The sequence below is a fragment of the Passer domesticus genome, chromosome 20 (genome assembly GCF_036417665.1).
Source record: "Passer domesticus isolate bPasDom1 chromosome 20, bPasDom1.hap1, whole genome shotgun sequence".
Classification (NCBI taxonomy): domain Eukaryota; kingdom Metazoa; phylum Chordata; class Aves; order Passeriformes; family Passeridae; genus Passer; species Passer domesticus.
In genome coordinates, this window is record NC_087493.1 from 7,235,993 (window position 1) to 7,248,210 (window position 12,218).

Consider the following 12,218-nt stretch of genomic DNA (forward strand, 5'->3'; position numbering starts at 1 on the left):
CAGCTGCCCCAAGACCACGGCTGCTCCCACCCAGGGCCCTTCTTGGGGACAATCTCCCTCTCAGCAAACATGGCCAGTCATTTCTGGGGCCTGAGCAGCATTTTTCCATCGGTGCTGTCAACTTCAACTTGCTGCAAGACTTCTACACACATGGTCCATGCTTTTGTGCTGCAGGACCTAATACCTGACACTGAAATCCACATCCAGATGGCACAGAAATTAAAATAACCTGGCTGAAGAGAAGCTGAGTGTCCTGCCCATGGAAGCTGCAGCTGAGCAGGATGGACATCAGTGTCAGGTCACTAATTCATGTGCCAGACACGGGCTGAGGTGCCCCTGGTCTTCTGGCCAAACTAGCTGGCCACAGCACTGGGGTTGTACATAGCAGGGTCTGGCTTTTGTTGGCAGCAGGGGAGTGATCTCAGGCTGCACCTTCCATGGAGGGAATGCTCAATACAATGAGATGAGGACCAGCACTACAGTCAAACAGCACACAGTGCAAAAATCCCAGGAAAAAGTCGAGCAAAAGAGCATGCCATCCTTGCAGGGCTGTGTCCTGGGAATTGTATTCCTCTGCTATCGAGTTCAAGCATCACATTTGTCCTGAAGATTTTGGTTGGGAAAATAAATAGTCAGAATAAGATCTCCTGGAGTTTTTTTGAGGCTTCTGTTTGAGGGAAAGAGCAAGAAACTCTGAAGGCTATGAGTGGAATAAACCCTTTCCCAGGCTGCCTTCAGAGAGGGCAGGTTTAGCAGACTGCAGAGTGGGGGTATCACTCTGACTGATTGTCTCTCAGTTTTGCAATTTCTCTTTTTTGCCAGTTTCAGTCCTGGGGCAGGACAAGAGCACTGAGGACAGTTTGCCAGTACTCTGCTCAACACATACAGCACCAGTTGGGATGTGTTGCTTCTTCCTAGAGGACATAGTAAATCTGGATTTCCCCATAGGGCCCTGAACTCCTTTTTCCTGAGCCAAAGAGCAGCTTTGGACTCCATCTCAGACATCAGAGATTCTAATGGCACCAGAAATTTCCAGTAGCTTAGGAACTGAAACAAAGATTAAGCGGGGATTTACTCTCTTTCACCCTTGGACTAAAAATCATAAATTAGTTTTTCATGCATTAGAATATGCATTAGTCTACCCCAGGCTGCAGCCAAGAGATGCTGTTGTGAAATCATGATGTAATAACAGTTAATGAGGTCTGCATAGAGTTTAACCCAATTTGCAATCAGCCAAGACTAAAAAAAAAGGCTGGACTGTATTTTCTGAGTAATTTCAGCTCAGTGACCTCCCAGATAACTTATCTGGGGCTTGATCTCACCTCTCATTCCTCAAACTGAGTCTTCATCCAAAAACTGTGCTTTAGGGAGACCTGGTACAGCTCGTAGCAGCTCCCACATTACACCCATGCTTCTGCTAGTGGGAGTTCTGCCACCAGCTCTGCTGAGCTCAGGTTTTAGTCTCCTCTGGATGATTCTATTGCTAAAAGAATCTTTTCTTACAAGCCTCACTGTGGGGATGGATTTTAAATTGAGGTTACATAAAACAAATTTAATACTGAAGCAAAGATTAGCCAAGTTTTATTCCTCTTTTATGTTGGTGTTCATGGTCTGTATTAGAAAAGCAAACACATTACGCTCATGATTTTGCTATCACAAAGGACCAGTCAAAACACTGAATTAGAGTAAATTTGGAGCTAGCTCTGAACTCTGCAGCTTGAGCTGGCATCCAGAGTAAATTGCAAAACTCTCTCCCTCTGAAGAGATGCATCAAGGTGGGCTGGAGACCTGCCTGGGGTCTCTTCCCTGCAGCATGGGCTCCCAAACCACACAAGAGTCAGCAGCAGACAGCAGGAATACAAGCCCAGGACATCTGGTGCACGCCTCTTTCACTACCAACTCGTGCAAGTGTTCACCAACAAAAATGCAGGTCAAGCCCTCCTCACCCTCCAGCAGAGATTCTCACCATATGATAAGCTAGAGAGAGCTGAGAATCCACCTTGATTTGCATGGGGTTGGTAAACCCGCGGGGGCTCTCGGGTCTCTCTCCACTGGTGGTTCCTGTCCAGGCAAAGATGTCCGAGGGGCTGTGCTGGCCAGGGCTGATGGTCTTCATCTCCATCTCCAGTTCTGCTTCGAGCTCTGCCTCCTCCTTTGCCTCCTTGTTGCTCTCCTCCAAGTGCTTCATGAGCACGGCGATCACCACGTTCACCAGGACAAACTGGGCTGTCAGCACGAAGGAGACGAAGTAGATGGGGGAGATGACGGTGTTGTAGCAGGTGGACTCCTGGTCACAGTCACGCAGCGTGTCCTGGAAACAGCAGGGCAATGATCACAGGATCAACCAGGCTGGAAAAGACCTTGGAGGTCATCAAGTCCAGCCTATGGACCAACACCAACTTACCAACTAAACCATGACACTAAGAGATGTGAACAGATTGTAGCATAAACCACAGTCTGCAATGGGTTCTCCTTTCATGAAGAACCTATCACCTAACACCAACTTATCAACTAAATGATGACACTAAGAGATGTGAACAGATTGTAGCATAAACCACAGTCTGCAATGGGTTCTCCTTTCATGAAGAAAACTGAGATTTGGCAAATTTCATGTCTAGGACAGCAATACACTTGCTGACAAAACCTTAAGACTTACCTTCATTATCCCGTTCCAGTTGTCTCCTGTGGACACTCGGAAGAGGGTCAGGAAGGCCATCCCAAAGTTCCTGAATGTGGCGTGCCGTCCCAGCCCCTCGCAGGGGTGTGTGTCATCACACTCTGTAAGACCAAGCACAGCTGTGAGACCCCCCACTCCAACACCATTCCCACCCCTCCCACTGGCACGGGAAGACTCACCGAGGTCTCCAAACAGCTCCACTCCAAGAGCTGCAAATATGAAAAACAACAACATGAAGAGAAGGCCCAGATTCCCCACCTGAAAAGAGAAAAAGAAATGGGGGGGAAAAACACAAAAAAAAAAGAACATTCATTGATTTTTTTTTTTGTTCCAGACCTGTTTCTTGCTGTATTCTTTAATCCAAAACTTAAATTGCTTCAGGGCAAAAATGACCTCAATGTGAGGACTGTATCTCAGTGCTTCGGGAGGGAAATGTGATTCTCTAACGACAGCAAAGATAAAATTATTAGCATTCCTCTACAACAGGAGATGAGCTGTGGGCCAGAGGAGCTCTGGTGTGATACGGCAGTGGGTTACCTGTGGTAGTGCTTGCATCACGGTGTCTAGGAGAGCCCTCATCCCCACAGCCATCTTCAGCAGCTTCAGCACTGTGGAAAACACATTTGCAGTATGGTAACAGCAGCATTAGCAGAGAGGCACAAACTCAGTCCCTCTCCCAGGAGCCACAGATTATAGGAAGAGAAACGTGAAATTTTGTCAAGTGTTCTCCATTAGCTGCTACAGTCCTTGGCCTTTCTACATCACTCCTTGTTGCCTGGATACTATCAAAACCCCATGAATAGCAGCATCACCTACTCTGAGACTTGGAGAAAGCGTTATCACTCTGCCTGGCTCTTCCTTCCCCACTTTATCTGTGTTGGACTCATCTCCTTCCTCCGATTATCATGAGCAGTTCCTTTCCCAGCCCTGGGGCTACTTTCCCACTTCCATAGGCTACCCACTTTCATACATGATTCACTAAGGAATGATTTACACATCTCTTACAGAGGGTTGCATTTCCAACTGGTAGCTGAATGTATTTTTAATTCTGAAAGGGATCCAATGCACAGAAAACCCACTTTTCCCCCCTCTTGAGACACAGCAGCATTTAATTTCTCCTCCAGCTCCTTCTCTGCTTAGATGAGGGCTGTAATCAAAACAATTGTTCCTTAGAGCACAATACCCTTCAGGAGGGCCTGGAAGTACTTCATTAAGGGCCTGAGCACTCACATTTTGCATCTTCAACATTTGGTCCTGACACCTCCCTGTTTTGAAAAATCAACTTCTTCAATCCCTGAAGAAGTTGGCTCCCCGACTTGGGAATGTGTCTGAGGGGACAGATGGATACAGCATGACAAGGCATGCTTTGTCACCAAGTGGTGTGATGTAAAGCCTCATGGGAATTTAAATTTATTAGATGCTCATCTTTTAAAGCAAATGTACTCAAGCTTGTGTTCTCTAATCCCTGTTAGAGATGACTTTGATTTGACTGGAGCAATTTTCCCAGGTACATCTCTGGGAGTTACTGTCACAGCTACTTCTTAATTTCTAAGCTCTCAGCCTTCAAGATCTCTTAAGGCAGAAACACATGGTCAGTTGGCTCAGCTTTTTGGCTCCTCGCAAGTATTTTCCCCATTGTTCTTTCATTTGTTTACAGCCTATTGATGCCAGAACTATGCACATCATGATGGGGATGTGCCCCAGGACTGTTTCTCAATGCTTAACTCTCTCCTGGTTCCAACCATGTACCTCAAACATGAGTCAATTCTGCTTTATCCCTCTCACCTCGGGCGATCCTGAGAACCCTCATGATCCGGATTATCGTGGGGTTAATTGGTAGTGAAGCATTGACCTCGATCTCTTCCAAAGTGATGCCCATGATAGACAGCAGCACAATTGCCAGATCTAATTGGTTCCATCTGGAGACAACACAAAGTGAAGTTTAACGTCTACTAAGAAACTGGCAATGGGAGGCAGCTTGTTTCACACAAATTCCAGTCATTTCAATGGTTTGAGAACTTGAATCTGCAGTATTTTTCTGAGGGTATTATACAAAAGCAGTGATGTTATGAAATCATTATAACTAATGCATCTCATCAGAAAACCAGCCAATTCCAAAGATATCCTTGACTGAGGAGAAAGAGGAACAAAAGCTGGGAAGTTTTCTACACAGAGACTCCAAACCTCAGGAGAGACACTGTGCTGTCTGTCTAGCCACTTCTAGACATGACACTTGTGGACCTCAACCTGAGATCTGCCCCAGAGAGAACAGCACCCCAAGTCCAGTCCTTATGAAAAAGTTGTGTTGGTGAAAGAAAGGCCCCAAGGATTTGTGCCAGGCTGGAGAAAGTGGTAATTCCAGCACGGACACACAAAATGTGGGGACAGGGATGGAACCATCCACTGGATGCTGAAGGGCTCATGTGGTCCTGCTTAGTGCCCTGGTTTTGGTATTAACATTGAAGAAGGCAAAAATGGGAGAAAGATCCACCAAGGGCATAAAACGTGTGTTTGTGATGTAAGAGAGTGAAAATCTAGATAAAGACACAATGTCATCCATTGCACCTCATCTGCATTAAAGAGAGGTCCTTTCTTTCTTTCGTGTTTACTTAGGGATAGATTCTTTCTCTTGGTGTAAATTTTGTCACTTCAGCAAGTTCACTTGATTATATGGACATGCAACTGGTGTGAGAAGAGAACTGGCTGCTTGGTGGAGATTTGTCCCTGCTTCATCTGCTCCCAAGGGCCAAAATGGTGCAATGCCACTCCTTGGCCTGCACAATCCATCCTCCAGCTTACATCCCATGTCTCCACCTGCCCAGCCTTCAACCAGTCACTCCAAAAAGCCTTCATACATACCAGACGCACAGTATGGGCCAGAGCATGGGAATTCAGGACATGGAATGTGGGCAGTTCTCCACAGAGCCTGCTGCTGACCTCATGATCACAACAGATCTCTTGTTACCTGTCCTGGAAGAAGCGGCGAAACCCGAAGGCAATGAGCTTGAAAACAGATTCCATGACAAAGATAACAGTGAAGATGTAATTGCAAATCTTCAGGGCTTCATCAAGAACCTGGGATGTGGACACAGAACTGGGGTTAGATGTTAGTTCTGCAGAGGTGCTTTGCTGCCTCCAAACCTGACTCTTGCATCACCACTTACCCATTACAGTTAAAAGTCTTCAAACACGGGCTCCCTCTGATGAAAAATGTCCCAGGGAAAAGTCCCAGGGATTCACAGAGTGCACTTGCTGCCTGGTGATAAAATCCCAGGAGGGGCTGACACAGGCCCAAGGCAGAACTCACCCCCCCAGCAGCAGCACAGCCCCAGCTGGGTTTGCTGGGGTGTGCAGAAAGAGCTGCTGCATTTGCTGGCCTCAGCAGCACAAGACCTCTTGTGCTTTTGTCAGAGAGCTGAATTTCATCCCACTTGTCCATTTGTGCAAGTGCTGGCCAAATGGCTCCTTGGTGACAGCCTGCCATTACGCCTCACCTTGAGCTTTTGGCAAGGAGCACAACAGAGGGATGACATGCCAGGGGAAGCAAGTGCCTTGCATTTTCCTCTGCCCCCCTTCCCTCTGCAGAAGTCAGTCTGCTCTTTAATCCAAGTGCATCCTGGCTGGGACAACTCCTGCACAGTCAGGCATTAAGCTACATCAGAAGTGATTTCATCTCCAAAAGCCTCACTCATGAAGGAAGACTGTGGCAGCAACATCCTTCATGGCCTCTTAAGTAATGTGCATTGAATTTCTCCCTGCTTGCAAACAGGATGGTAATAACAATGTCCAGGGCAGTGTTAGGGAACAGGGGAGATGTGCCCACAGACCAAACCTAACATTTACCAGTCCTTGAGTGGGAGAAATCACAGCAGAAGGAGTTTAAGTCATGTACTCTGCCTTTGTGCTACAGTTTAGCTTCAAGCATCCATGGACAAAAATCACCTGATCTGACCAAGAAGCTGAAGGAAGCTGTGGCTCTGAGCAAGCCTCCCTGCCATACTGCAGGGCACTTGGGCTCTGCAGCAAATGAGCACATTTAGCTGGCAGAAGCAGTTTTTGCTCAGCAGCTCTTTACTCAAACCACCTCTCTGCACACTGCAGCATTCCCTCCTCTCCAGGAGCTGCAGCATCTCCATCTGGGGTCTCATCCCCAGGGCATCCTGCTATATCTAAAACCAACCCCTTTCAGCACCAAGAAATCACTAGTTTGGATATAAATCTCTTTGGTACATTTGGCCTTCAAATATCTTCAGGATCCTAGCCATCCATCACCCAGTCCAGAGGGATTTCCATGCCCCAATTCAGCAGGACTCTAGCACGTGTATGACTCTGACCACGCTGTCATCCCAGCACAACCCAAGCTTGGACTTACTAGCCAGATGCTGCATACCAGAGGCTTAGAGACAAAGTGTTATTTTTCTAAAGAAGAAAAGAAACAAAAGCCTCCCCAACATTTCTATAATACAAGAGAAAATGTAGCTGCAAAGTGACTGCAGTAAGACACGTGCTCTAGAATGACTCCAGCCCAGGCTCCTTCGCCAACAACCTTTTTCATCATCTAATGACTGAACCAAGCCACGAGCCTTTCAGAGTATTTAAAGGTGACCTGGACAGAAAAAATAAATTGGGCTTGCTCCCATTAACTTTTGGCTTATGATAGACTGGAGAACATTTCCCCCTGCTCCTGTCATTTGCATATTTTAGTTGTTTGGGTGGGTTTTTTTTATATTAAGCATTCACATCCTGTCTAATTTTAAAGAATATTTCCTCCTATTGTGTGTTATATTTATTCATTCTGAAAGTCGCTAATAAAAGTAAGTACAAGTTATGTGGCAAAGGCAGCTATTTCCATTTCATTCTTATGCACAAAAGACTTGACATCTCAGGACAGGCTGTTTTTATTTTCACAGTATGACAAAGACCCAGGAATTAAGCACACTAACATATTAAAATGCATTTTGAAGACCAGCGTGGAATCCAATTCCTGCGAAAACTAGGTTCTGTGGGACACTGGGGATTTAGAAGAAACTTTGCAAAAAAACCTCAATTTCCCAAATTCTTCTATTCTTTTCCCTTTTTCTCTTTTTTTTTTTTTTTTGACAAGGGGGTGGGGAGAGGGTGGGTGTGAAACATAGGTAAAATGGAAGATATTAATGATGATCAAACCTAGCAAAGCAAACAAACTCACTCCCATTTTCAAAGCAGTGAGCTTGCACTTAACTAGAAGGGAGAGGTGCAATGGCATCCTTGCACCAAAAGCCCTGGACTGAGCTGGGGGCCAGCTGTAGGCTGGCTACACTCCACTGCCAGAGGTGCAGAGGTGGACATCCGACAGCAAACCTGCCTTAGCCCTGCCCAAGAGCACATCCCAGCACAGCTCTGCGTGTCCCCCACTGTCCCCCCACTGTCCCAGTACCTTTGGCTGCTGGTAGTGCTCCATGGCCATGGTGATGACGTTGAGGCCGATGACGCCGGTGATGAACAGGTCCAGGTAGTGGCTGGTGCACATCTGGTGGATCAGGAGGCGGAACCGGGAGTAATCCGAGTAGTAGGGCTTGCACTGAGCTTCTGCAGCGGGGAGGAGAGTGAGAGGCAAATCAAGGGATTTCTTTGCGTCTTTCTCAAATCAATGCACCCTCACGCTCCAGCTCCAGAGAGGATAAATTCTAGACCAGTCACAGCAACATACTGTCTTTTTTATTTCCTTTTTTCCTTGCTGGCATGTTATCATTTTTATTTACATAGCAGGGCTCCCATCATCTTACAGCCATTAAATATTTTCAGTGGGACATGCTCTATACTCAGCCTTGTGGCATCAGGGATGAGGTGAGCTGGGACTAGTGTGCTGCTAACAATAATTTTTCTCTGTAGGGAAATTTAAGTTGAATTTAAATTAAAATAACAATTTTTTTTGTGTGTTGATCTTAAAAGTCCCCAGAGCATCAGAAAATCCAATTAACAGTTAAGTGCTGAGGACAGATTTTACTAACAATTGCCTAAAAACACAGTCCATTGAGTATGTGGTGGTCTTTGAAAGAGAAAGAGTGCAGACAGGTTATGTTCTTTGCAATAAACTGTAGAGACAACAGAATTCAACCCCTTGGATGTCAGAAAAATGGTCCATAAAAATACCAAGGAAAACTGATCAATGAGCCTTAGTGATCAGAAAATAGCAATCATCCATTTAGACAAAATGATCAAAACGCAGATTTCACTGTCCAACTGTGTCCCATGTTTGGCTGCCTCAGGGATGACTTTAGACCCCAAATGTTCCTAGAGATAAACTCATTTACTCACCTAATATCTAATGAGGAGATGCCAAGGCTGAGTATATAATTCAGTACAATTTTCAAGGAGGCATTATAATGCAGATTGATGTGGAAAGGGCTGTCTTGAAAATGTCAGAGTGTAATATTACCTTCATAATTAGATGATCAACTAGTAATGAAAATTATTGAGCTGTAAGAATTGCACGGTTGATATTTAGTGCTCCAGAGCAAATGCACAGTTTGGTAGTCCAAGAAAAAAAGTTGGGCAAGAATGATGCCCGGAAGCACAGGTTTGGGTTGCCCTAGGGGAAAACTAATTTTAGAAGATTTTATTTTGCCTGGAAATAGAGCTCACTTTGTCAATAGCCAATGACATTTTGCAATCAAATCCATAGATTTAATGGTTTCAGGTGCTCCCTGCTTCATAGCAGGATCCTGAAAAATCAGTCTTGTTTTTTTCTATAGAGACAGACCTTTCCCTACCAGTCCAGGGACTAAAGGGAAAAAAACACTCAGCAGTTTTATTCTGTAGGGGTTTGGAAGGCAAAAAATTCTGTTTCAGTGTCATCAAATGAAAGGCAGTATTAATACTCACTTTCTGATCTGCAGTAGGCTTTAGGTGATCTGCACCTGAGTGCTAAAGCACAGTATTGATGAAAAGGTCTATGAAATTAATTTTCATGCTGAATTTATTGAGTGCTTATGAAAAAAAAGCAGACTAGTAGTTGCTGACTCACTCATAAGACTTTGTCAGATATCTCAGAATCTGCATAAATCTCCATAAAGTCAAGATATCTCGATCACATTATGCTAAATTATGAGTAGCAAATTAACTAAAATGTTTGAATACAATTAGGTTAGGAATAGGACCTATTTTTATGAACCAACTTATCATCTCAGAAAGAAACACCATCATAATTGAATCACTTACTTCTTCTACATTTATGCATAATTCACATTCAAAAAGAAAAATGTCAACGTTTCTACCTTTTCCTGCAATGGATTTACTTATGAATAATGACACTGGAATTCAATTTTTTTCTCAGCTTTGACTGACAGGTAATTCCAAATCCTACAGAATAACACCAATGCTGTTAGAACAGAGAGAGGATTTAGAGAGAGGTTGTAAATGCTCCCTGTGCAGGGCTCCTGCACCTGGATTAGCCAGTGCATGACCTTATAAGCAGGGTTGTTAATTGTTCAGATATCTGCAAAGGCTTTTCCCCTTTGCACCCCCTCTCCCATATCTCCTGTTCACCTTGCCCAGCACCCAGGTCTCCACAGCCAACCCTCTCTGGGTGCTGGTCTCGCAGATGCCCTTGGAGCCTTTGAAAATTCCCAGTGATAAATGTTCCATCATTCTCCATTAACTTTGTTAAGAGGGGATTTGGCAACCCATGCTTACAAATCATGTCACCACTCAGTGCCCCAGTGTCCCCACGGCAGCCATGCATCTTGGTGCCATATGGATGCTCCCACACTCAGGCTAACATGCTGCCTGAGGGCTAGGGATAAATCCCCACTGTGTCTAGGTAGGCAGGGAACTTTCTGAACATATAAACCAATTTTTACCATTGTGAAAATACCATTTCTTTAGCTTGACCCCGCAGAGTTCTGCATAGAATTTGGAGATAGATCTGATATAATTCCCCCTGCTCAAAGCCCCTGCCTCCTATGACACAGTGCCATTTGTAATTATTGCAAGAAAGAGCTTAATAATACCAACATCTTGGGAAATACAGACATCTGTTAAACTCCGGGTGGTGAACTTCACAACTAACACAACACCACATTACTGTACCGTTACAATACACTGTGTCAAGAACAACAAGAGCTCTGGGTTAGTCTTGGTTATTACTGGAAAGGTTAATGTGGCTTCCAGGCACATGTGGCTTTAAAGGAAGGCAGAGAGCAAACCAACAAAGAGGAATTGGCAAAATGAGAAGAGATGAGGAAATACAGCAAAAGCCCACTACGAGACATCAGGCTGATAAACAAGGTGTAAATCAAGCTGCTTCACCAGGACTGGGGGCCAAGGCAGAGGGAGAAGTGGGTCAAGTATAGAGATCATCACACAGGATAAACTTGGCTCAGACAGTGGATCCTGAGAGATCTCCTAGCCCAGGTAGGAAGGGGATGTTGCAGGCAGCTGGGAGGTGGTCTCAGCAAGTCCCACCTGCCCCTTCATCCTGGGGGTGATGGTGGTCCAGGGGTACCAACTGTGCTGCAAGGGAAGCAGGGCCTGGACTGGGGTGCACTTGGCTTCAGCTCATCATTTCTGTGGGCTCTCAGCTTAGGTTGTATCCCAAGCTTCAGTACTCAACTCTTGGCATCAAGCTGTAGGATTATAATTGATCTGTAGGATTATAATTGATTATAATAAGATGTAGGATTATAATTGATCCCCTTGACGTGGCCTGGGAACTCACCACCGTTCTCTCCTGTTTGGTTGGAAAGGAAATGACCATTGCTGCTGCAGCATAAACATTTCCCGTTCCTAATCCCTGTCCAACTTTTCCCAGGCCAGGTGCCCTTGGGGTTCAGTGATCCCAGACTGCATTTGGGGCACTAAACCTGTACTGCATTTGTCTGATGGTGGTGTGATGCCACCTGTGAAACACCACCAGTGCCCAGCAGAGCAGCACTGGGGCACCCCTGTTTTTGCTGGGCAGTGCCACTCCCAGAATCTCCCAGGGCTCTGCCAGCACAGCAGGGAGTGGGACTGGGGCCACTTTCTTCCTGTTAACTGCATTTTTTTGGGGGGAATCAAGCTGAGCATGCAGCGCCAAAATATCTCCAAGGAGCATCTGCCTCCTAATATAGCCCTGTCAAGAGAGAAATTGCCACTTTCCCCGAGGTGACTTCGAGCTGGAGGTGCGTGGGCACGGGAAATTGGAATTCACAAGAGTGGGACAATTCCATTACTGTCTCCTTCAGCTTCTTCCTTCTCCTATAATAAGTAAATTAACTCCTTTGCAGGTTTGAGTATCTGGAGGACAGTGGCAAACCAGTGAACAATAGAGCCCATGACGCAGCTGGATTTACAAAATGTATCAAGAATTAGGTTAAAAAGTAGTTTGCACTGAAGGAACTTGTTTTATTTAAACACAGAGTTTTACTTGGCTTTTATTGTACTGAATGGATTTATTAAAAAAAAAAAAGTGAAATGGAAAATGATAAATTATTTCCACTGTGAAGATTCCAGTTGTGATAGAATGTAGACTTGGAGAAAAAATAAAGGAAAAAATAAAATTATAAAATATTTCACTAAG

General features: G+C 45.1%; 1 protein-coding gene across 20 annotated transcripts in view; it reads right to left on the reverse strand.

Annotated features, from left to right (window-relative positions):
- Positions 1-12,218, reverse strand: part of CACNA1G (calcium voltage-gated channel subunit alpha1 G) — a 146,278-nt gene that overhangs the window by 18,167 nt on the left and 115,893 nt on the right. For 17 of the 20 annotated variants that reach the window (XM_064395827.1, XM_064395830.1, XM_064395824.1 and 14 more), the window contains 7 exons: positions 8,094-8,245; positions 5,643-5,752; positions 4,463-4,596; positions 3,215-3,285; positions 2,857-2,935; positions 2,657-2,778; positions 1,967-2,311 (listed from right to left, as the gene is read on the reverse strand). In XM_064395827.1, the coding sequence (XP_064251897.1) occupies positions 1,967-2,311; positions 2,657-2,778; positions 2,857-2,935; positions 3,215-3,285; positions 4,463-4,596; positions 5,643-5,752; positions 8,094-8,245 (1,013 nt within the window). The remainder of the gene's footprint in view (positions 1-1,966; positions 2,312-2,656; positions 2,779-2,856; positions 2,936-3,214; positions 3,286-4,462; positions 4,597-5,642; positions 5,753-8,093; positions 8,246-12,218) is intronic. The other 3 variants (XM_064395815.1, XM_064395831.1, XM_064395833.1) reach the window with 1 other exon arrangement.